General features: G+C 42.2%; 1 protein-coding gene across 3 annotated transcripts in view; it reads left to right on the top strand.

The window, feature by feature from the left end:
* COL28A1 (collagen type XXVIII alpha 1 chain) overlaps positions 1-24,110 on the top strand; it is a 1,696,952-nt gene that overhangs the window by 1,501,859 nt on the left and 170,983 nt on the right. For all 3 annotated transcript variants that reach the window (XM_069648530.1, XM_069648529.1, XM_069648528.1), the window contains exon 33: positions 10,405-10,574. In XM_069648530.1, coding sequence (XP_069504631.1) covers positions 10,405-10,574 — 170 coding nt within the window. The remainder of the gene's footprint in view (positions 1-10,404; positions 10,575-24,110) is intronic.

Here is a 24,110-nt window from a genome sequence, read left to right on the forward strand (position 1 = left end):
GTTGTGTCATTGATAGCTGTAAGATTGTCTATAGTCTGGCTATTCCCACAGAGATAGGGTGACCTAGTGGCGACCTTGCCATAAAGGCAAAGCCACAATATACACTACTTCCCTATTTTAGTAAAAGCACCACGTCATATATTATGTTGCAATATTCTACACCACTGCGAACAATGGCGATGAGATCCTAATTATTAATGTATATGATCCCCCAAATGTGAAACACACTCTCTTGCAGGATCCCAACCTGGGGGCTCTATTATAATCTCAGGGGACCTTAATTCTAGGAACTTACATTTAAAATCGGTTCAGTTAAAAGAAGTCAGAAGGTGCAGTCAGAAGATGGAAAGCTTTTGTGAAAATGTACAGTTTTGTTTACATCCAATATGAATCGGCTACATTAGGGATCCCCACATACACTTGGACCAATGGCACGGCCAGGTCACACATTGATTATTTAATCACTAAGGGTGATATGGCGACTAGGTGTGGAATGATAGAAATATCCACCACTGACCTCAGTGACCACCGGATACTATCCTGGATGGTTGACATGCCGATATTGAGGCAGAAAACCCACCAAAGACAGTACCTGGAGGTAAACCTGTGTGGGAATTGCATAAAATGGAGGCCGGGACAAATGAAAGAATTGGGAATTTTCTTATAGAAAAATCAGGACACAATTCTGCAATGGCTAGATACGAGCAATTGGGACTTAGAAACTATGATAAAGAATCTAATAAAAAGATGATGACAATCTCGCTTTAAATAGATGAACTACTCTTAACGGCCCTTTTGATATAACCATAAACAGGGAAAAAAAGAAATTTAAAAGAGCTAAGGCTGAATTAAGGGCAAATCCTGATCTAAATGAAACAGAAAGGAAGAGCTGCATAAAGTGGACTACAGCCAAAAGTAACTGGATGACCCAGCATAAACACTCGCTGAACAACGCAAATTGGAAACTTCTGGCAGGTTGGTTAAGGGGTAATGATAGTAAAGGTTGCTGGTACAAATTCAATGATTTTTCAAAGGCCCAATAACCCAATGGAAATGAACCCGGTGGCTGAGACATTCTGGAAAATCCATTTTGGGGATCTCTACACCGAAGTTGGAGACTGGAATCAAATAACCTCACCTCCATACTCACAGGTTAAAAGCAAACTATTGGGAATGGATCAAGGCGACATGATAAATATTATAACAAAATTGAAACCTACACCAGGTCCTAGACCAGATGGTTTACCAAATGCAGTCTTTAAACAACACCCCCAGGCATGGTCTAAAGTACTGCTGAACCTCTTTGATGAAATTGAGAAAAGAGGAATCATTCCAGAGAGCTGGCGAATGTCCCTCTTGGTCCCAATACACAAAAAAGGGAGATAGACTGGAGCCATCAAATTACTGATTACTGGCTATGATTGTCTCTAGTGAAAAAATCTTTGCCACAATCCTCTGATGAAAACTCACCAGTTGGGCCGAAGCTGAAAAAATGATGAGCCCTCTACAGACAGGCTTTCGGAAAGCTTACAATACTATCACTAATATATTCCTCATACAATACCTCATGGCAGAAACCAAAAAAGGAAATAATAACCTATACTGCTGCTATGTCGATTTCAGTAAGGCCTTTGACATAATCTCATGTCCTCTGCTCTGGGAAAAACTACTCAAATAGGGGATTGACCCACTTGTGTTATATCACATACAACAGTTGTACACCGATACTATGGTGTCAATTCGTTTGGACCAATCGGGAATATACTCTGGCTATATCCAGACTACAAAGGGTCTAAAACAAGGCTGCCTATGAGTCCCAATACTATATAACCTCTATACCTCCGATATCCAATCCCAAATAGGAACGGCCAGAAACTTTCCACCAAAAATAAATGGTGAGGTAATTGCCTGCATTACATATGCAGAGGATACCATCCCATTAGATAAGACCCCGATAGGTCTCCAGCGCTCCATAAACCCATTAAATTCAGACTCCGCAAAAAACTATTACATAGATGCCACCCTAACCAAGGTGTGGAAAAAATGGATGGTGGTAAAACAATTAATTGTAAAGAGAGGAGGATATAACGTGCAAGCCTTACTGGAGATTTACTGTACCATTATAGTCCAAAGCACAACATACAGACTCCTTGCCCTCCCATAGCACCTCGTTGCAGGCCTCGATAAGACCGAGGTAAAAATTATCTGAACCATAAATAACCTTCCATCTTCCGTCCCAGTTGAAGCACTAAGACTCGAATACGGCTAATGCTCACTCATTATTACCTGGGGGGTACAGCGTCTACTCCTCCACTCCTCCACAAATTTGACCACTTCACCCCGACCCTCATTAAACTGCACTGGATCCCACTGAAAACCTGTATCATAGTCAAATCCTGTTGCCTCATCTACAAGGATGTCATCCTGAAGTCCCCAAGTTACCTCGCTGAGAAACATAGCATCGCCAGAGGCCTGTGATCCATCAGAAGTAAGGACATGTGCAGACTTAAATTCTGACAGTACAGGAAGGAAAGAACCAGAAGACAGGCCTTCTCTGTCTACGCTCCAAGACTGTGAAACCTCCTCCTCATCAACATCTGACTTGCCCCATCACTCTCCAGTTCAGGAAAGAGATAAAACCTAATTCTTCAAGGAATGGCTCTCCTTAACACCTAGGTCCACACACCCTGTGATCTCCCACCCCACCTGAGACTCTGTGACATGCTCCCCACTGTCTTCCCCCCATGCTGCCAATTTCCCACCCTACACTGTTAGCTCACCTCTCCGGTTTTTCTGCTTCCCTCACTGTGTTCTTCCCCATATGATTGTAAAGCACTCCGTTGCTTCCCAAAGTTTCATCTGCGCTCAATAAATACTGTAGTAAACATAATAATAATGATAATAATAATAATGGTACTCGAACACCTCAGCTGCAGATGAGATGCCGAAGCTCAGGCATTGATACCAGTGGAGACCGGCGAGTGAATAGAAGGTCATAATGTAACATGATTGTTCATGGATCAGAATCTGGTGATATCCAGCCCTTAAGTCTAGCCTTGAGAAAAACTGTGACTCCTGTATGTCTGCCAGCAGATCATCAATAGTAGGTATTGAATGCATTTCTCATTTACAGCCTTGTTCAGGAGGCACATATCTAAGCAAATTCTTATTTTCTGTGGGTTCTAGGGTTTTCTGGTAACCATGATGGGCGATACCCATGGGGTGCAGATGCATGTTTTCTCTATGATTCCACCTCCTCCTTCTTTGACCTTGGGACAGGGATGAAACAGAATTTGTCGATGTTTGAGCGCAATTGCTGGCATGTATGATCATTATGAAGCCTTCATTTGTGTGTGCGCAGATGCCCTATTCCTCCAAAGATGTCTCTTACTTCATCCAGCAAATCTTTGATGTCTTACGCATAAACTCTGTAGGTACATTTCACCAGTTCTAGCTCTACACCAGTATCACAAATTAACAGCGTGACCGTGTCAGTAATGTAGATCTTCCTCTCCAATGTTGTATCATTGTGCTGTAAGACCACCCAAGCAATTCCTTGCAATGGAATGAGTGTGTTGCTACCATTTGCAAAAATGTGGACTCTCGTCGGGCGCAACATTGGACGGGGCTTCATGCGCGTAAATTGTGCTCTGCTCATCATGTTGACTGAGGCTCCAGTGTCAATTATAGCTGGCATGGGGTTGCCTCCTTTGATGATCCTACATCAGGGCTGTTTTCTTTTTCTTGATTTCTTACCCAAGGCTGAGATAAGAAGCACATCTGGATCATCAGCTGGATCATCCAGGTCCACCCCTCTTGCTGTTTCCATGTGCTGCATATTAGGCTGCAGTGGTCTTAGCTGCCACACTGGTGGCAGAAATGTGCCTGATTTGCACACGTTTGCAATGTGTCTTATGTGGCCACACTTGCTGCACTCCACTCCCCACGTAGGGCAGTGTTCTTTGTGAGTAAGAAATCCGTCATTATGATCAAAGAATTTGCTGGTTGATGGAATCTGTGTTCTTTCTCTCGGTCTTTGGTTGGTGACTGTATGCATTCGCTTACACTCCCTGTTTATTTTTACTATTGCCTTAAATTCTTGGAGGTTGATCGACTGGAATTCCACGTCCCTTTTTCCAGCCCTCACTCACTTCTGTAAGCGCGTGGGATCGGACCAGTTCCAAAATGTGATGTAGTGTAATGCCTGGTTCTCTGATAATTTGACGATGCAGTTTGTTGCCCTTGTATCATCTGAGCCCTTACCTCATCAGTCTGATCGAGCAGCGTGCACATCGAGGCCAATTGTCGGAGATTGGCGTGGAAGGTGTTGACTGGTTCTAGAGGCGCTTGTCTGGCTCACCTCTGTTGAAAACACTCAAAGTCCACATTGACCTGGGTGTCAAAGTACTCAGTTAATGCCCACATTGCTTCCCCATGTGATGGCTCGACACAGTTCAGTGTCTTGAATATTATATGAACCCCTGGGCCTGCACAAAAGAGAAGTGTTCTCCCATCTGCTCCAAAATCCTAGGTGGTGTCAAAGTATAATTCGATTCTCTCTGTCCACATAGCCCATTTGGGGCCTAATGCTAATGGGGCACCCTGCACATCAAATTCTTCTATGGGGAATGATGCAGACTTACTTGCTACATGGACTGTTGGCTGTGCCATCAGTAGTGCCACTTCTTCATCTGACTTGGCAATCCTGCCCTCACCACCAGTTGTTATATCCAGGGGGTGGGAGTATCATCAACACTAACCATTTGTTGATCATCAGGTATTCTACCCTCCAATCCATTTTTTTTATTTCCATTTGTAAAGCGCACAATCGGCCCTTAGGCATTGTGGCGCTGTTGCAGAAAACTTGCTCCATTACAGGGAAGTGACAGTGCATACATTAGAGTAGGGTGCAGTAAACAGTATAGGGTAACAGGGTATACAGTATACAGTGTGTTCCTTGGTTACATTGGAACAGAATAGTGCAGGTTAATTAAACATTTTAGTTTTAGTTTTACAGGAAGACTGTGTAGGGCGCTTCTATTCTAAGCTCTGTGGGTAAAGCGGTTCAGTGTTTGGCCGCTAGGTGTTGGAAAATGGCTCCTCCAGCTTTTAGCTCTTTTGAATGTGGGTAAAAACATCATGTTTGCGTAGTGTGAGCGGATGGGTCTGGAGGAGGAGAGAGGGATAATCTTTTCTGTTAGGTATGGCGGTGCAGTACATGAGATGCATTTATGTGTGATAGCCATAGTTTTGAATAAAATACGTTCCTTGACTGGTAACCAGTGTGCATCCCTCCCTGCCTGAGAGAGATGTTCTCTTTTAGGAATGCTAAGGGCAGCCCTGAGAGCGTTGTTTTGTGTGGCTTGTAGTCTATGGAGTTTTTTGTTGGAGGTGCCCAAGAGTAGTCAAGTTTTGCACCAATTGTGGCTCTCGCTATTGGTAAATGATTGGTCTTGGATAAGTATGGTTTCATAGCATTAATAATTTTAGTGGAGAACACTGAGGAGGATGCAATGGCACTCACATGGCGTGTCATGGATAGGGTGGAGTCAATGAAGACCCCAAGGGATTTGACTGCTGGGGATACTTTAATAAGTGTATTGTTAATGATGAATGTTTGGTATTGCGTGTCCAGTTTGTTAAGCAGTTCTTTAGTGCCAGAAATGAGGATCTCTGTTTTGTCCCCGTTGAGACATAGTTCATTTGCCGACATCCATGACTGGATGGCTGCGTAGATGTTGTCAAGGGACGCAGAGTCTTGGTCATAGGAACCGGTGAGGGTTAGGAGGACTTGGGTGTCGTCGGCATAGTTTGTGTAAACTATGCCACGCTCATCCAAGTCCTTGAAGAGGGGGAGGGTGAAGATATTGTACAGTGAGGGGCTGTGCATGAACCTAGCGGGACACCAGAGAGAAGTGTGGTAGGTGCTGCTTGTGCTTGGTCTGAGAAGACCCTCATGAGTCGCCCCTTAAGAATGGAGGAGATTCAGGCTGTGGCCCGGCAGATAAATGAGCAGCATTAGTGAGGTGTTTACAAAGATTGTCATAGTCGAAGAGATCAGAGGCAGCTGACAGATCCAGTGGGAAAAAAAAGTGTCATTTGGCCTTTGTCCACTAGGTCACTTAGTTGGATCTTGCAATCTAATAGTGAAGACTCAGTGCAATGGCCTGGGCGGAAGCCTGATTGCCTATTGCCTAGGATGTTGTTTACCTCCAGAAATTGTTGAATTTGTTGGAATTGGGTGTGGGCAACCTTGTCTTTGATTTTTAGGAGGAAAGGGACTGTTGTGATCTGTCTGTAGTTGTTAGGAGATTCAGGGTCTAGGCTGGGCTTGTTTAAGAGGGGGCGAACCCAAGCTTCTTTGAGGCACGAGGGGACTGTGTTAGTCTTGAAGGACGCATTAATGAAGGATGTCAAGAATGCTGCTAAGGAATCTGTGCGGTCTTTGACTAAGGTGGCTGGGCAAGTATCGCCTTTGCAATTTGAGGGTTTGATTTTCTGGATGATTTCACTTCTGACTCCGTTACTTCCCTAAGGCTGTGTTAGGTGTGGGGCAGGCAGTTGTCTGTACTTTAGAGAGGAAATTGTGGTGGTCGTTGATTTTCTTTTGCAGGAGTTCAATTTTATTGATCATTGCTTTTTGTACACTAGTGCACCAGGACTCGTCTTTAATGACTGTTTGTATATTAGTGACCGGGGTGGCCAGTTCCTTAAATATGGAGAACAACTCCTTGGATTCAGAGGTGGCATTGGAGATCCTTTCATTGTATGATGCTGACTTAGCGAGGATAATAGCTTTTCTGTATTATTTAGCCAGGGTTTTATAGATGTCAAGTGTGAGCGCCTGTGGTGACTTTTGCCAGTCAGTCAAGGCAGAAAGTTTGCGGGAGCGAAGTTCCTTGAGTTCGGCAGAGAACCAGGAGTTTGAATGTTTCTTTTTTTTCGCTTTTTTGACCACCAGTGTGGCGATGGCATCCACAGCTTTGCTGAGGGTCGTATTGTAAATTTCTGCTAGTACATCTGTGTCTGAGGAGAGTGGGAGCTGAAGGGCTGGGCTGTCAAGATAGGGCAGTATTCTTTCTTTGGTTAGGTTGCAGGCACTTCTGGCCAAGGAAGGTGGGACTGATGATAGTGCAGCTTTGGGGTTTTTGTTGGTGGGAATGAAAAAGTGGATAAGGTGGTGGTCTGTCCAAGGGGCTGGAGAGATAGAACTAATGTCCACATCACAGTTATGGTCAGAAACCCAGTCTAGGGTGCACCTTTTACAGCAGTGAGTGGGATATTCAATTTCTTGCTGGAAGCCTAGTTCAAGTAGGCCCTGAACATGAGGACCTTGAGGCTGTGAGGTGTAATGGCAGACTCTCACTCTGATCACTAGCGACATTGCTGCCAATAACACACAGAGACAGTTTGCCTCTCCTGTGTGGGTCCAGCCTATTTATTTGGCATGGTGGCGCAGCATATATCACAACGTGTGTGTGCTTGCGTGGCTGTCGGGCGTGGTACCCACTACCTCAATGTACCACAACAGATAGAAACTAGAGAGCAACGCACTTTTATATCCTCCACCTCAATCCTCTGCAATGTGCAATGTTTTCCAACCAGACATCATCATGGGGTGTTTAATTCAACAACAATACAATTTAGATATATTATTAGGGCGGGCAACCAGAGATCCCCTGTGTGATATCATCATCACAGAAGTAAATGACGCTATTTCCCCTTTTTAAAACCTTCACTCCTGTTATATTCATTTAGACTGACAGCTTCTCATAAAAATGTCCAAGTGAAATATGACAATTTAGAATTTAGACCGCCTTAGGCTTCAAAGTAAATTAGGCGATGCAGCAGTGTTGAGCGAGGCCTTTAAAAAGGGCTGGGCCCATTAAGTCAGTTTGATGATTGATTGCAATAATACCTAGCTACAATAGTCATATATATTAGATAGGCTTTCCAATGTAAGAGCCTTACACTTGGTGTTTGGGCACAGGGAAGGTGTCATTTGCATTTCCTTCTTACTCCATAACATGCTTCTCTTTTGTTAATGCACCTATATATTTTTAAGTATTACACTTGGGAAATGTTAATGTTAATGTTAAAGGACATTTGTACCGGGCACTATCACCACCGAAGTGGTCGCCTGGCGCTCTGGCGGCTCTGAAAAATGGGAGGGGTGGAGGTGGGTTAATGGGAATAAGCTGGAAAAGTGCAAGAGAGCAGTGATGTGCTGTTGGCAGCCTCAGCCCGGTGGGTCCGTTGGCTGGGCTTGGGGTGTTTTATGGTCGGTAGTCGTTGTGTGCTGTTGTGCAAGTCTATGTGTGGTTTGTTTTGTTGTTGCATTGGTGTGAAGTTTGTGCGGATTGCTGCGTTTTAGGCTTGTGGTTGTGTTTGGTTATAGTTTGAGAGGCGTATGCAGAGGGATGGAATTGTTGGTTGGTTAGTTGGCATTGCTGTCCTTGCAATTGTGGGATTCCATCTAGGTGCGGTACATGCTAACAGTCACATTTCTGTCTAGATGCCTCGCAAGCTAAAGTTCAGACTTCCATACTAGTGTGGCACATGCTAACAGTCACATTTCTGTCTAGATGCAACGCAAGCTAGGTTCAGAATTCTAAGTGTGGTGCATGCTAAGAATCACATTTCTGTCTATATGCGACGCAAGCTAGGTTCAGATAACAATAATAACAGTGCTGAGCACTGCTCTGTTAGATAGGCCTCAAAACCTTACTTTGAGGGTATCCCCACGTGAGATGTGTAATCTCATGGGAAAGCAGAGTATTTCCATTGGTACATAGAAGGGGAGCTATCAGTGACACACAACACCTTTTCTGCTGTTCATAGTGCTCTCATTGGCTCACTCTGAATCTCTCTCCTTTATTTCGCTACATGTCTCGTGAATCTCTTATTTGTGACCTCCTTGATTCCCTTCTACCTGTCGCATTGTCCGTCAAATAATCGCTCTTTGATTTTTGCTATCTGACCCAAAAGCCTACATGTTGGGGTCATCTCATCAGCTATTGATAAACAGTCTTTCCCCACCCTACACATGCATCTGCTTGGATTCCTGTAGACTAGCTTCCCCATCTTTCTGTCATGTCTAAACAGGCCGTCTGCACATAGATGCATTTGCATCAATATGCATTTTCAGTGGTGCGTTTGCATCTGTGCATGTGCATCGGTTTTGTTCATATTTTAGGAAACAAGAAAAACAGATGTAAAAAACAAAGGTGTAGAGGCAGTGAGACTTGCCCGACGTTTAAATAAATTTAAAAAAAAACATGCACATGCATAAAGATGTACAGCACATATGCAAAGTCATGGAACTGTTTAAAGGCAGTGCATCTCTCCTGTTTGTCTCTCACCTATTTCACCATCTCTCCTTAAATTCCAAGTGTGTCTCCTTCTCTCTCTCTTTCTCTCTCTCTCTATCTATCCCGCTACCTCACTGCATCAACAGACTTTTCATTTGCCTTATTACGTGTTTCATCGTTTTCACCCTCTCCATCCCCAGCGGGTTTGAAGAGAAAGCAGATGTAGGAAGCTATGTGAGCTAACGTTGAGGTAGTGGCATGCCAGCTATGAGTTGACCTGGATCATATGTGTTTATGGAATCTTCCACTGGGCACAGTGGTGCCTCTGAGATGCTAGCCTAAAGCCAGTTTGAGGTTGCCCTCGTGGACACTTCTTGTATGTTGGCGCTATCTAAAGGCGTTTTTGTCTTAAAATTGTGACCTCATATATTTAGTGAATGGAAGGAAAGCCTGGACTGGGGGTCCTTAAAGGCTCCCTGAACATCGGTGGGCAAGGGGCCGGGGGGCACTGTTTCTCCCTTATGCCAACAGGGACCAGGCCATGGAGGAACTACTCAATTTTCAGAACATTGTATTACCTGCTGCAATGGTCCTGCTTATTGTCAATATATCTTGTTATGATAAGAAATGTAATATCAAACTAATTGAGACAGATGAAAATGACATTGAACACTATCATAATTAGAACCATAGAAGAAAGCGTGTTTTCAAGAAAACGATAGCTACTGTTATTTTTATTTAAGCAACTTGTATTGACAAAATGGAAATATCCCCAGAAAGGTTTTCTTCAGTATTTACGGTGCCTTCTAATCGATATTTTTATTTTGTCATCAAGATATTATGCAATCCATGTTCAGTAGCCTTCTACTGCCTTTTAAAATGAAAATCTCTTCTTCTCAGTCTTCTGGAGTACCAACATCTGACTGTTTCTATGGTTAGAGTTTAAGGAATTCTGCATGATTGCTAAATGTGTTCTTTCGACCCCAGATAGGTGTGAGGTTATTTTTAAGGATGCAACATGACTTTACTTAGTGCCCAATCAACGTGAGAAGATATTTCGATTGGTTTTCTTATTATTATCTCATATTTTCAGCTCTTGAAAATAAACTCGTCAAAAAGATCTGTGAGAAAGATTTTGACTCGTACATGAGTTTAGTACAGAGGCCATCAGGTTTCCCAGGATTTATAACAAATGAAATAGAAAATGGACAAGCTGGCAGAACACCTGAAACTAATCTTCCTCTACCGAGCATTGATCATGCAGTAAGTATGCATATTCATACTGCGTATTGTGTTACATATACGATAAGTGACTTTTCCCTTGTATGAACATAATTGATCTGTGAAAACTGAGTAACATCATTGGACGGAGAGCACTTTTATGCAAATCCATCTGTTATCGAAGGAAAATGTTTGGTTCATGTAGAGAAAAAAATAAAATGCATGTTGCACCCACTGGAATGCCCACACCCAAAATCAAAGTCAGTCCATCACTAGGACTGTTGAAGACACAACCTAGTACTCACTAATTAACCATGGAAGGAATGCTCCTTTATCAACTGCTCAGACCAACAAAGATGACATAAAAAATTACATTCTCGTTGACCTCACTGTCCATGCCTGAAATGTAAAGTTCTATCCCAAATGTTTTGTCCTTCTCAAAACTCAACTTAGCTATATATATGTACAAGGAAACAACTTTAGTTGCAGGGACGTTAAGGTGAAAATATAACGCAATGAAATTCAGCTAACGCAACCTTAGCTTCGCGCCCCCTGTTGAGCAGCCTATGACCACAACAATGAGATCACAGATGCCATCACTGGTGGCATTACTATTTACATCATCTATGACATCAATGATGACATCTCTGATTACATTACAACACTAACCAGCCATGACCACAATAATCGGACAATAGCCATGGCCTTCGGACATGCCCACTGTATATTTTAACACATTAAGGGGCCACTAGCCATTGACTTCATGGATGGCCTTCAGCCATGCCCACTGTATATTTCACAACACTAACTAGCCACTAGGTCATGCGCTTCGGCCCTCCCCCTGTATACTTGAACCCATTAAGGGACAGTAGCCATGACCTTCAGACAAAGCCATTGGCCACGGCCTTTGGCCGTGCACACTGTATATGTTAACACATTAAGGGCCTTCAGCCATGGGCTTCGGCCGTGGCCACTGTATATTATACAAGAACCAGCCACTAACCATGGCCTTTGGCCATGGCCAATGGTCACAGCCTAAATTGTTATTTACTAGCTAACTCATAAATCATGTCCTGTCTGATGCCATCACAGATGTAATCAGTGTTGTAATATATGATGTAATCAGTGATGGCGTCAGTGATTCCATCAGTGATGTCATAGATGATGTAATTGCTGATGTCATCAGGGATGTCATCTGAGATGTCATCAGTGTGGTCATAGGCTGTGCAACAGGGGGTGTGAAGTTAAAGTGGCTTTAGCTGAATTTCAAAGGTTCTTTTACAATGTATTGTTCACCCTAATGTCCCTGCAACTAAAGTTTTTTTTCCCTGAATTTCAAGGATTTTGTTATATCATTGTTTTTTCCATGCCAAGTATTTTGTTATACTATTTGTTTCCACACCACTGGCCCTAGGCCATGCCCACTGCATGTTTTAAAATACAAACGGGCCACTAGCCATGGCCTTCGCTATGGCCAGTGACCACGGCCTTCAGAAGGGCCCACTGTATATTTTAAAAACATCTGCAAGCCACTGGCTGTGGCTTTTGGCCGTGCCCACTGTATGCAACCCACTGGCCCTGAAGGACATGGCCAATAGCCACAGTCTTCGTCCGTGCCCACTGCATATTTTAAACCAATTGCAACCTACTGTGGCATTCGGCCATGGCCAGTGGCCACAGCCTTTGGCCGTGCCCACTGTATGTTTTAAAACACTAACGGGTCACTAGCCATGGCCTTTGACCATGGCCAGTGGCCACAGCCTTCGGCACTGCGCACTGCATATTTTAAAATACATCCAACCCACTGGCCATGGCCTTCAGCTGTGCCCATTGTATGTTTTAAAACACAAACGGGCCACCAGCCATGGCCTTCGACCATGGCCAAAGGCCACAGCCTTCAGAAGTACCCACTGTATATTTTAAAACACTGGTCATGGTATGCAGTGCTTTTATCCCAAAAAAAACAAATAATTTTTTTTTAACAAAACCAAAACAACGGGAAAAAAATAGAGAATTTTTAAAAAGTACCAATGTAGTAGGGAATGCGAATAGTAGTTTTGGGGGTGGGGCGAAATATGAAAAAGGGAGCGGGGGTGGAACCCCTCCAAGAACAACAAAGGTAAAATGTATTCTTTTTTTTCAGATGTTTTGGGTTCTTTAAAAATAATTCTTTGTTTTTTTTATTGATAAAATCACATGTTACCACTGGCCATGGTCTTTGGTCTTTGGCTATGCCCACAGTATGTTTTAAAACACAAACAGGCCGCTAGTCAGGGCCTTTGACCATGGCCAATGCACACAGCCTTCGGAAGTGCCCACCGTGTATGTTAAAACACTGGCTATGGCCTTCGACTGTGCCCACTGCATATTTTAAACCACTTGCAGCCCACTGTGGCCTCTGGCCATGGCCAGTGGCCACGGCCTTCTTCCATGCCTGCTGTATGTTTTAAAAAAACAAACGGGCCATTAGCCATGGCCTTCGTCCATGGCCATTGGCCACTGCCTTCAGCAATGCCCACTGTATATTTAAATCACTTGCAACCCACTGGCTATGGCCCTTGCCCACTGTATGCAACCCACGGGCCATGGTCAGTGGCCACAGCCATCATTCGTGCCCACTGCATATTTTAAACCACTTCCAGCCCACTGGGCATAACCTTTGTCCATGGCCAGTAGCCACGGCCATGCCCACTGTATATCATGCCCACTCGCTTGTGCCCATTTTTCACCCCCAACCTCACTGTATCTGTTAAAATTAGTATTATTTGTACAACATTTGTTCCATAACCGATGATATAACTAGAGTGAACTACAGATAGCCAAGGGTATTTGTAGTTTTCATTACAGATACCCACGGTTAACTGTAGTTTTATACCTGTAGTTATTGGGAAACCAGCTGGGAAAAATGCTTTTTTGCCCTCTAAGCCCTCATCAAGTGCCCCCCTAATCTGTGCCAGCTCCCACTACTTCCCTGATGGCCTTGTCATCATCTCCCCTGCCCTCTCCCATTCCCCCTACGAAACTGTTTCTGTGATGCAGTTTGCTTTGAAATGTCAGCTATTCGCCGGAGGTTATGGGGAAATTGTTTGAGCCTCCTGCTGCAAACCTGCTCAGTGATGTCATCATGGATGTCATCTGTGATATCATTGTGGTCAGAGGCTGCGCAACAGGGGGTGTGAAGTTAAGATGGCTTTCACTGAATTTCAAGTTTTTTACAACACCAACAATTTCGTTATACTCTACTTTGTTTCCACACCACTAGCCATGGCCTTCAGCTGTGACCACTGCATAATTTAAGTCATTAAGGAGCCACTAGCCATGGTCTTTCACCATGACCAGTTGCCATGGCCTTCGGCTGTGCCCACTGCATATTTTAACTCATTAGGAGCCACTGGCCATGGTCTTTCACCATGGCCAGTGCCTATGTCCTTTGGCTGTGCCCACTGTATATATTTTTTTTGTAATAACGTTTATTATCACAGGGCACTGATCATGGCCTTCAGCCATGGCCATTAGCGGAGCCCACTGCATGTTTTAAACACAAAAAGGCCACTAGGCATGGCCTTTGGTCATGGCCAGCGTCCACAGCCTTCAGTCATGCCCACTATATATTTTAACACACAAACGTGCCACTAACCATGCAGCCCACTGGCCATGGCATTTTACCAGGGATTATTCACCCCTGACCTCAATATATCTTTTAAAATTACTAAATACTTTTTTTGTATTACTCTTTTGGCATGGGTATAATTATAATTAGGTTTTTCTGTTTTCAGTACATTTATTTTTACTTCTTGAAGTGTTTTTCCAGTGTTTTCAAACAAGGTCACAATCTGTGTTTATCCATGTTTTCCCATGTGCCCCTGTCAAACTATCACATATAATCGTTTTTTTCCAGTGTAAACACACAATATTATTTTATTGTTTCATTGCGTGCATAAGAAGGTTAATATCTCCCATGACCGGCTGCAAGAATAACATATGCCCAGGTCTGAGAGGTTAACTTCGAAAACCAGCCTCAATCAACCATCGCTCAAAGACGTTCATCAATCACAGACTGGTGTGCCGGCAGTATTGTTATGTATAAAAGATGGCAAGCTTTGAGAACTCAAATTATTTAGGCAATGCACAGTGAGATTAAATTATTTGCCAAGGATCCCACACTATGGTTAAGCAGCGTTCTACAAGCATGTTTTATGGTCATTCTATTAGTGACTGTTGTGATGCATTGCACAACCCCAACTAACAGCATTTAAGCAGCACAAAGGAAAAGGGAAAGAAATTATCGGCTTAAAGAAGTAACATATGCCCAGGTACTTTTTCCCCATAGCAAAAATCCAAAGATGGCAGGCATGAATATGCGCACAGTAATTGAACATGTATCTTAAAGTGAAATATACAAATGTAGTTCAATTGACCTTCCCCTTAGAAGAAAGTGCACAAGATAAAAGAGCATTGTACCTTTTAAAAAAAACAATAATGAACACCAGAAAAATTACCTGAGATAGGAAACCTTCTAATAAATATGCTGTCATAGTATGAAATTTGTTCAGCTTTTAAACCCAGAAATCTGTCGCGAAATATTCCCTGGAAAACAAAATCCCAATATGAGAAGGTGCTTGTGGTCTTGTGGGTAAGTGTATGCACTGGGAACATGACAACGTGAGTAAAATCCTGGCAGTCAAATAAGCTTGCCAACCTCAGTAAAAGAAGCAATAGTGTCAGCCCACTGACAAAAAGTTACACTGTCCACCCACATGTCCTTTACTTGTGTCCTGAAAAGCAGCCACAATCAGGGGAAAATAACTACACCAGTATCCCGGATTGCAACCTCTTTTGTCATATCCTGGTCAAAAACTCATGACTCACTATGTTAGGCAAAAAGTGTACAATTGTGGCATCATTACCCCCATCTTGAGTGGGAGACTACAAATACCAGAATGCAATTTACCGAAAGGCAAAATAATTGTCTTTCAGATGTCTCAGAGAGCACTGGGAACATAAAAGATCATTGAACAATATTGGGGCAGGTTATACATATATATATATATATATATATATATTCAATGAAAAAACTTTGTTAAAGGGACGTTATGGTTCCAAGTAAAACCGGAAAACCCCTGAAATTCGCCAGTTATGGTAAGCTAAGCAACCATAACTCACGCCACCACGGTGCACTGCTAAAACTAACACCCAGGACATCAAAGATGACATCACAAATGTCATTGATGACATCACTAATGACATCACATGTGCATTTACCCTTCATGAAAAGTCTGTACGTGGGATTCTTATTGTAATGTTAATAAAAGTAGTGTCAAGGATCATTGGAATAAATATCATGAGGTACGTAGTGCATTAAGCAATGAATTAATCCAAATAGCATTGTATTATGTTAAGTTAAGTTTTTTCCAATATACTAAGGTATATATGTAGTAACATAGGCATAGTTTGCAGGCGACATGATGGAGATGCAATATTAATAATCTTGCCATGTTAAATACTAAAATTATAAATGCTTTCTTATTAGAGTTTTACATACTGTGAAACATTTAATAAGTACCTAATAAAACCAATTTACTACATTATTGCATTACTGCACACAAAACACAAACAGACAACTACACATACAAATATGAGCATATATAGTGAAAGTGAAGTAACCTAACTTACTATCTTCATGCACAGAAACGATTTCTCTGCTTCAAAGCAACTACTTCCCTATCTATAACTATCACATATTGTGACTAGGCCCTAAGGAAAGCAGTGTAAGTGCAATGTGTACAAATATGAGCATATCCAGGGAAAGTACAGTAATAAAAAAACAGAACTATAAGACAGTGTTGCTAACCTTACTAATCATCTGTATACATAGAAAGCATTGCTTTCTTCCAAGTCTGTGTTTTCCCCTTTGTATATGTTTCATATGCTGTGAGTGGACCCTAAGTGAATTACTTTAAGAACATATTTGAAGTATAAGTCTACAAACATAGTACTTTTTGAATGTTTTGTTCCTGACTGTTACTGGCCTAGATATATCAGTAAAGGAAAAAAGAGTGAGCCAGACATGTGATGTCATCAGTGATGTCATCAATGACATTTGTGATGTCATCTTTGATGTCCTGGGTGTTAGTCTTAGCAGTGCACCGTGGTGGCACAAGTTATGGTTGCTTAGCTTACCATAACTGGCAAATTTCAGGGGTTTTTCGGTTTTACTTGGAACCATAACGTCCCTTTAACAAAGTTCTTTCACTGAATTTCATAGATTGTTAGTAGCGCAACTTAACCATAATGTCCCCTTAACAATGTTTTTTCATTGAATTTCATAGGTTTTTATTAGTGCAACTTAAGCATAACATCCCCTTAACAACGTTTTTTCATTGAATTTCATAGGTTTTTATTAGTGCAACTTAACCATAATGTCCCTTTAACAAAGTTTTTTCTTTGAATTTCACAGGTTTTTATTAGTGCAACTTAACCATAACGTCCCTTTAACAAAGTATTTTCAGTGAATTTCATAGGTTTTTATTAGTGCAACTTAACCATAACGTCCCCTTAACAAAGTTTTTTTTCATAGGTTTTTATTAGTGCATGTTATTTTCCTACAACTTACTAATATCATACTTACCAGATATAACGATATTTGTGTCCAATTTACAAAGTGTCACCTTAAAACTGCTATTTGCCACCTTCTAGAATCATTTTTAACACTCCTATACACTTTCTTCAACTATTTCAACTAGTTTTGCATACGTAGATGTCTACGAACATCTGACTTCATTGCGGACCTTCCGGACAGTGCCACATGATCATACGCTAGCGCGCAGCATGATGACGTGTCCAAGAACCCGTCCGCACTTCACCATAAGGTCCGTCCTTCGCGGACAGTTCGGAACTGCATTTTCAACTGATCTAGGAACTTTCAACTTAAAAATTTCCCTTGCACATCTCTAACACCTTTTCCTACTCATCCATTAACAATCTAGTACACAGTACATACTTTTAGCAAAACTGCTATTTCTCTTAAAATGGAATCAGCTAATGCCATCCCTCCTCCCCAAGAGACACCACCACTGCTGTAATCAAGGAGCATAAGAAACACTGCCCCCTACCTTAGAAATAACACACGCGCAACATTTTCCCCTGTCTACCTGCCCCTCCATATTAGTATTTGGTGCCTCTTCCCTCATTTCCCATCCAAAAACAATAAAATTAATGTTCCTTTAGGAACCACCGTTCACAGTTAAAAAATAGAACATCCTCCTCATCTTCTTTAACATATACTGTAACCACACAGCCTGATGTCTGCGGACATTGGTGCGTTATAAATAAATAAATAAATAAATAAATAAATAAATAAATAAATAAGGAGGGCTACAGACCATTATTGTCCATTGCAGCCCCTAAAATGGGGCATAAAGGCCATTAGCACCCCTGGTTCCCAAAGCGGGAACCCAGGGTGCTAAAACATAGATTTTTCTTCCTAAAGCGGGACGCCTCTGGTGTCCCGCTGTAAGATGGAAGGATTATTCTTCCTACAGTGGGTCGCCTTCGGCGTCCCGCTGTAGGAAGGAAAATCCTTTTCCAAGACAGCCTACAGGGAAAGAGAAGGCGGGGCTCCATACACAGCCCCTCTTCCCTTGCCATGGCAGCCCGCAAAACCCTATGAACATATTACCACAAGCACTTTTTTCCCTTTCAAACCTATCCTACCTTCGAATAACTTTACCACATAGCCGGTCCCAGGTAGACATAGCCACTTTAACACCATTTTTCGTCCCTAGTAGTCATGGCCAGTAGCCAGATATCCGCGTCATGACCTTATGCCATAACCCAGACAATCTGGCAACTGCCCACGGCCACTGGCTATACCTCAGTCACCAAAGGTATATGACTATTTTTTGTACCTACATTATTACACTTGTCAAAAAAGAAAACACGGCCACATTTGCAAAACTATGCTTTAATGTCCTTGCCAATGCTCCTCACGAGTTTGCTCGAAACCCGGCCATGTTTTATTTTTTAAAAAGTGTCAAAATATATGTACATACAATAGTCATATAACTTAGTTCCCACTTGACAAAATCCATTCAGTCTTTACGCAAACATTGAAGGTTGGGTCTATAATCTTTCTCAAAACTTTTGTTCACATTCGTCAAATAGCAACAAAGTTATAAGCCGTTCTAAAAATGTTGAGACCCCCCCTCTAATTTCGCCCCCTCTTGAGAAAATCCCACCAAACTTTAGAAAACCATTTATATCTAGATCCAAAATCGTTTTGCCAAATGTTGTGCAGATTCGTCAAATGGCACCACATTTATATGCCTTTACAATATTTTGGGACCCCCTTCTAATTTTGCCCCTCTTGACAGAATCCCACAAAACTTTGCAAAACCATTCAGGATTAGTCCCAGAATGAAATTACAAAATTACGTGCAGTTTCACTGAGGGGCGCAAAAGTTATAAGCCATCCAAAAACTGCGTTTCCCCAACCCTGTAATGCAGAAATAGGTACAGATGTCCTAGGACATCTAAGGTGTCCACGAACACCACAGGACTGCCCCAGGACATCTGGGGTGTTCGCGAACACCACAGGACTGTCCCAGGGCATCTGCAGTGCTTACGAACACCACAGGACTATCCCAGAACATCTGGAGTGTTTGCGGACTTTCGGGGGTGGAACAGCCCGATTTTTGGCTTCTTATGGCCATATCCCATGCCATCCTCATCCCTCCCCCACCTCCACATCCCCAGAGATTGTTTGTTGAGTTTGAAAAGTGAAATGGTGTTTTTTAGAAAAAAAATTCACTGTGCTGTTCGCGGACCCCAAAAAAGTCAGCGAATCCAAGATGGTGGGCGTTTCAAGAAAACAGACGCATTTAACGTTTTCTCACCATCCAATCGGCGGACGCGTCTCGGTGTTCACGGACCACGCAAAAGTCCGCAAATTTTTCGGCCAATCAGAGGCCAGTCTGCAGACTGGACATAGATATCACAAATTTTTTTGCTTTACATTTTGGTCATTTACAAAGAAACTATGGGACAGATTTACACCAAATAAAAAAAAAGCACAATTTCGGGACCAAGTCGCCGCTCCTGCCGCAAATTTGGTGTAAATCCATCCAGCGGTTTGGGCTGTAGGCATGAGCAAAGTTTTTCCCATTATGTCTATGGGAAAAAAATACATTTTGGGCCCCCATCTATAACTTTGCCCCCCCCTGGACCAAACCTCACCAAACTTTGCAAAATAATTCAGAGTGGACCATATACTTATTTTGCAATGTTTGGTGAGGATTCGTCCAGGGGGAGCAAAGTTATAAGCTGCCCAAAAGGTGCTCTTCCTATGGAAACTGCAACTTAACCATAACTACATGGCCACTACCGTGGCCATGATATATATATATATATATATATATATATATATATATATATATATATATATATATATATATATATATATATATATATATTCAGTGAAAAAACTTTGTTAAAGGGACGTCATGGTTCCAAGTAAAACCGAAAAACCCTTGAAATTCACCAGGTATGGTAAGCTAAGCAACCATAACTCGCGCCACCATCGTGCACTGCTACATCAAAGATGACATCACAAATGTCATTGATAACATCACTGATGACATCACATGTCTGGCTCACTCTTTTTTCTTTTGCTGACATATCTAGGCCACATGGTTTTCTTCAGTAACAGTCAGAAACTAAACATTTTATTTTATTTGTAGACGTATCCTTCAAGTAGGTTCTTACAGTAATTCCCTTAGAGTCCAGTCACATCATATGAAACATATACATAGGGGAAGACACAAACTTGAAAGACAGCAATCCTTTTTGTGCATAAAGATAATCAATAGACTTATCAGCACTTTCTGATAGTTCTGTTGTTTTTTATGGCTGTACTTTCCCTGTATATGGTCATATTTGTATACATTGGCACTCATTCTGACTCAGGCGTTAAGGGGTTTACGGCGCCGTAAACGGCACCGACCCTTAACGCCTGATTACAAGATTCCCTTTGCGGGATGGCTTTTAACGGCTGCTTTTTTGCAGCCGTTAAAATCCATGCCGCAAAGGGACCTTGGCGATAATTACGGCACCGTAATTTACGGTGCCGTAATTATCGCCTTTCCCCATTCCCATTATGCCCTATGGGGCGAAAATGGGAATGGGGAAGGTTAAAATGGGAAATGGGGATTTACCGCCCCACTCACCTTGGAATGGGGCGGTAAATCCGCCAACCCCCATGGCGTAAACCTAGTTTACGCCATGGTGGTAAGGGTACGACCCAGGCGGTAATTTACCGCCTGGGTCGTAATGAGGGCCATTGTACTCACACTACTTTCCTTAGGGTCCAATCACATCAAGTGATACATATACATAGGGTAAATAGCAGCTTTGAAACAGCAATCATTTATTTGCATGAAAATAATCAGTTAGGTTATGAATTGTTTCTGCTACTACGTGTGCTTTTTTGCTAACTTCACTTTCCCTGTATATACCCATATTGGTATGTGTTTTTGTCTCTTTGTGTTTTGTCTATAGTAAAGCAATTATGTAATACATGGGTTTTATTAGCTACTTATTACATATTTCACAGTACACAAAAATCTATTAAGAAAACAATTATCATTTCATTATTCAACATATTAACATTACGAATATTATACCTTCATCTTGTACGCTGCACACAATGCTATGTGTCATGATGCCTGCTCCCGAGGAGCCAGGTCAGGCCCAGCGTCCCCAGAAGCAGACTTCATACTCACCAAGCAGGACCCAGCAAACCCCTATAGGGGCTCTTTGGACCTTTTCCTGGCGCCTTTGGCGCCAGGCTCATAAAAGGCATTTGTCCTGGCGCCATAGGCGCCAGGCTCATCATGGCAGAACATATGGTAATGCTTGGGTGAACTCACCTGAGGCAGACCATGCTGCATACTCACCCGAGGCAGACCATGCTGTCTGAAGCTCCAAGCCAACTAAGGCTGGGGAGGAACTATTTTCTTTCAGGAACTCTTTTCTTACTCGGGTGGGGCCAGTGGAAGAACACTCACCTGAAGCTCTTCCAAGGCTATTTAAACCACGCCCGATGGCCACACGTGCTTTGCATTATTCTGCATCTGCAGCAGGACGCTCACCGAGTCGGCTCCTGCATCCTGGCTCCTGCCACGCCCGCCAGCACCTGGAACACCTGCAAGGAGAGAAAGGCAAGCATTAGGACATTACCTACCTTCATCCAGCATCCGGATTGTTCACTCCGTCGATCCTGAAAAAGAAAAAAACGCATCTCATCGCTCGCTGCAGTGCCGCTTCCTCTTACCTTCACATGGCGCTGTCTAGCTCTTCAGCGGTCATAGGCAACATCGGCCGCATCCCAGCACCTACGGAAAAGAAAGACAATAGTTAGAAGCGCTCCGCTTCTCACGCTGCCGCGCCGCTTCCACTTACCTTCACGTGGCGCCGGCAACCTTTTCAGCGCCCATAGGCGACATCGGTCGCATTCAAGACCTACGGAGAAAAAGGACAAAACAAGGTGAGCAACGAACTAATTGCAAAAGGACAGATTACTCACCTTAAGTCTTACCTGGATTTTGTTAGGACCTCAGTTCCCTTTTCGGGTCGGAGCGGCTTTTCTGGCTTTTCCGTACCCCGGCCCCTATGGGGAAATAAGACACACTCATTAAGGTGTCGGAGCAAAACACTACGGCACACCTTCATTAAAAGTACTCACCTGAGCTTACCTCGGCGAATCCATTCCTCCACACGGATTCCTCAACTAGTCCCTGAAAATTAAATAAAGGCCAAGGGACAAATAAGACTTGATCTTTTGAACTATATACTTACGGCATCATTTTTGTAAAGGCAAGCAGACATTGAACCCTCGCCAAATCCGAGATCCAGTGAAGTAACTGGAAATCTATGCGCCCCTGCGTCAGAAGCAGGATGGAGAGCTTGTCCATACAGAAATTATGGTGAGAGTCTGCGGAAGGCACAGCTAGGGTTGGAGGAGGGTGAGAAGGGGAAAAAGGGGGGAATCTCACACACAACCTAGCAGACAGTTAACTCCCTTTTCCCATCTACAGAAGGATTATTCTACGGGCCAGACAGACGAGGTTTGGGGGTCCAGTCCAGTACATCTTCCAAGCACTACGCTTTACCGTGGAAGAAGTTGTGCAGTCCAGAACGGGTCGGCGCCTCCGTGGGAATCAGGTGAGCGTTACACTATGTTTCTGCATGAGTAGCTTAGTATACTAGATAGAACCCCATAATAGAATGCTATTTATATCAATGCATCGTACAATGCACTAATTAGGGTATGATATTTATTGCAATGATCCTTGACACTTTTTCGCAACATTATAATAAGAATCCCTTGTACACATATTTCATGAAAAGTACATACACATGTGATGTCATCAGTGATGTCATCAATGACATTTGTGATGTCATCTTTGATGTCCTGGGTGTTAGTCTTAGCAGTGCATGGTGATGGCGTGAGTTATGGTTGCTTAGCTTACCATAACTGGCGAATTTCAAGGGTTTTTTTGGTTTTACATGGAACCATAACGTCCCTTTAACAAAGTTTTTTCACTGAATTTCATAGGTTTTTAGTAGCACAACTTAACCATAACGTCCCTTTAACAAGGTTTTTTCACTGAATTTCATAGGTTTTTAGTAGCGTAACTTAACCATAACGTCCCTTTAACAAAGTTTTTTCACTGAATTTCATAGGTTTTTAGTAGCGCAACCTAACCATAACGTCCATTTAACAAAGTTTTTTCACTGAATTTCATAGGTTTTTAGTAGTGCAACTTAACCATAACGTCCCTTTAACAACGTTTTTTCACTGAATTTCATAGGTTTTTAGTAGCGCAACTTAACCATAACGTCCCTTTAACAAAGTTTTTTCATTGAATTTCGTAGGTTTTCAGTAGTGCAACTTAACAATAATGACTTTCACTTTATATACATATCATATGGAACTGACTGAATCTCTTCTACTGTACTTGATGTCCGCGAACTCATTTAATGTTCGCGGACATGTTCGAAGAACAGTACCACTACCTAAAAAACTCTGGGGGGGTATGTTTGATTGTTATATCATAACATAGGAACATTTAACAAATTCAAAAAAAAGCACACAAACACATTATATGTACTAATACATAAGAAATGTAACCCATATATACAACACACTAACCATTCATTTAAATGCATGTTCTAAAATGGAATATACCACAAGAAAATTAATTGGCTTCCAACATAATTACCTCACAAACACAACAGAACTGAGAACAAGATCAGACCCACTGAGTACATATCTTACCTGAAATAGTAAGTGGACTTAATTTTATTCATATATTTATAAACTTTCTGTATTAGATAAAAAAATATATCATCTTTTTTTTTTCTCTCACAGAAATGTCTAGTACTCTGGAATGGCTAGAGGAACATTTCCCACATGAAGAAATGTCACAAGATAGTGAAACTAATGGTAAACACTTTATAATATAAACCATTTCATTATTATTATTTTGTATATATTTAACATATATATATATATTTTTG

Source organism: Ambystoma mexicanum, chromosome 2q (genome assembly GCF_040938575.1).
Source record: "Ambystoma mexicanum isolate Mex_15411 chromosome 2q, UKY_AmexF1_1, whole genome shotgun sequence".
Lineage (NCBI taxonomy): Eukaryota > Metazoa > Chordata > Amphibia > Caudata > Ambystomatidae > Ambystoma > Ambystoma mexicanum.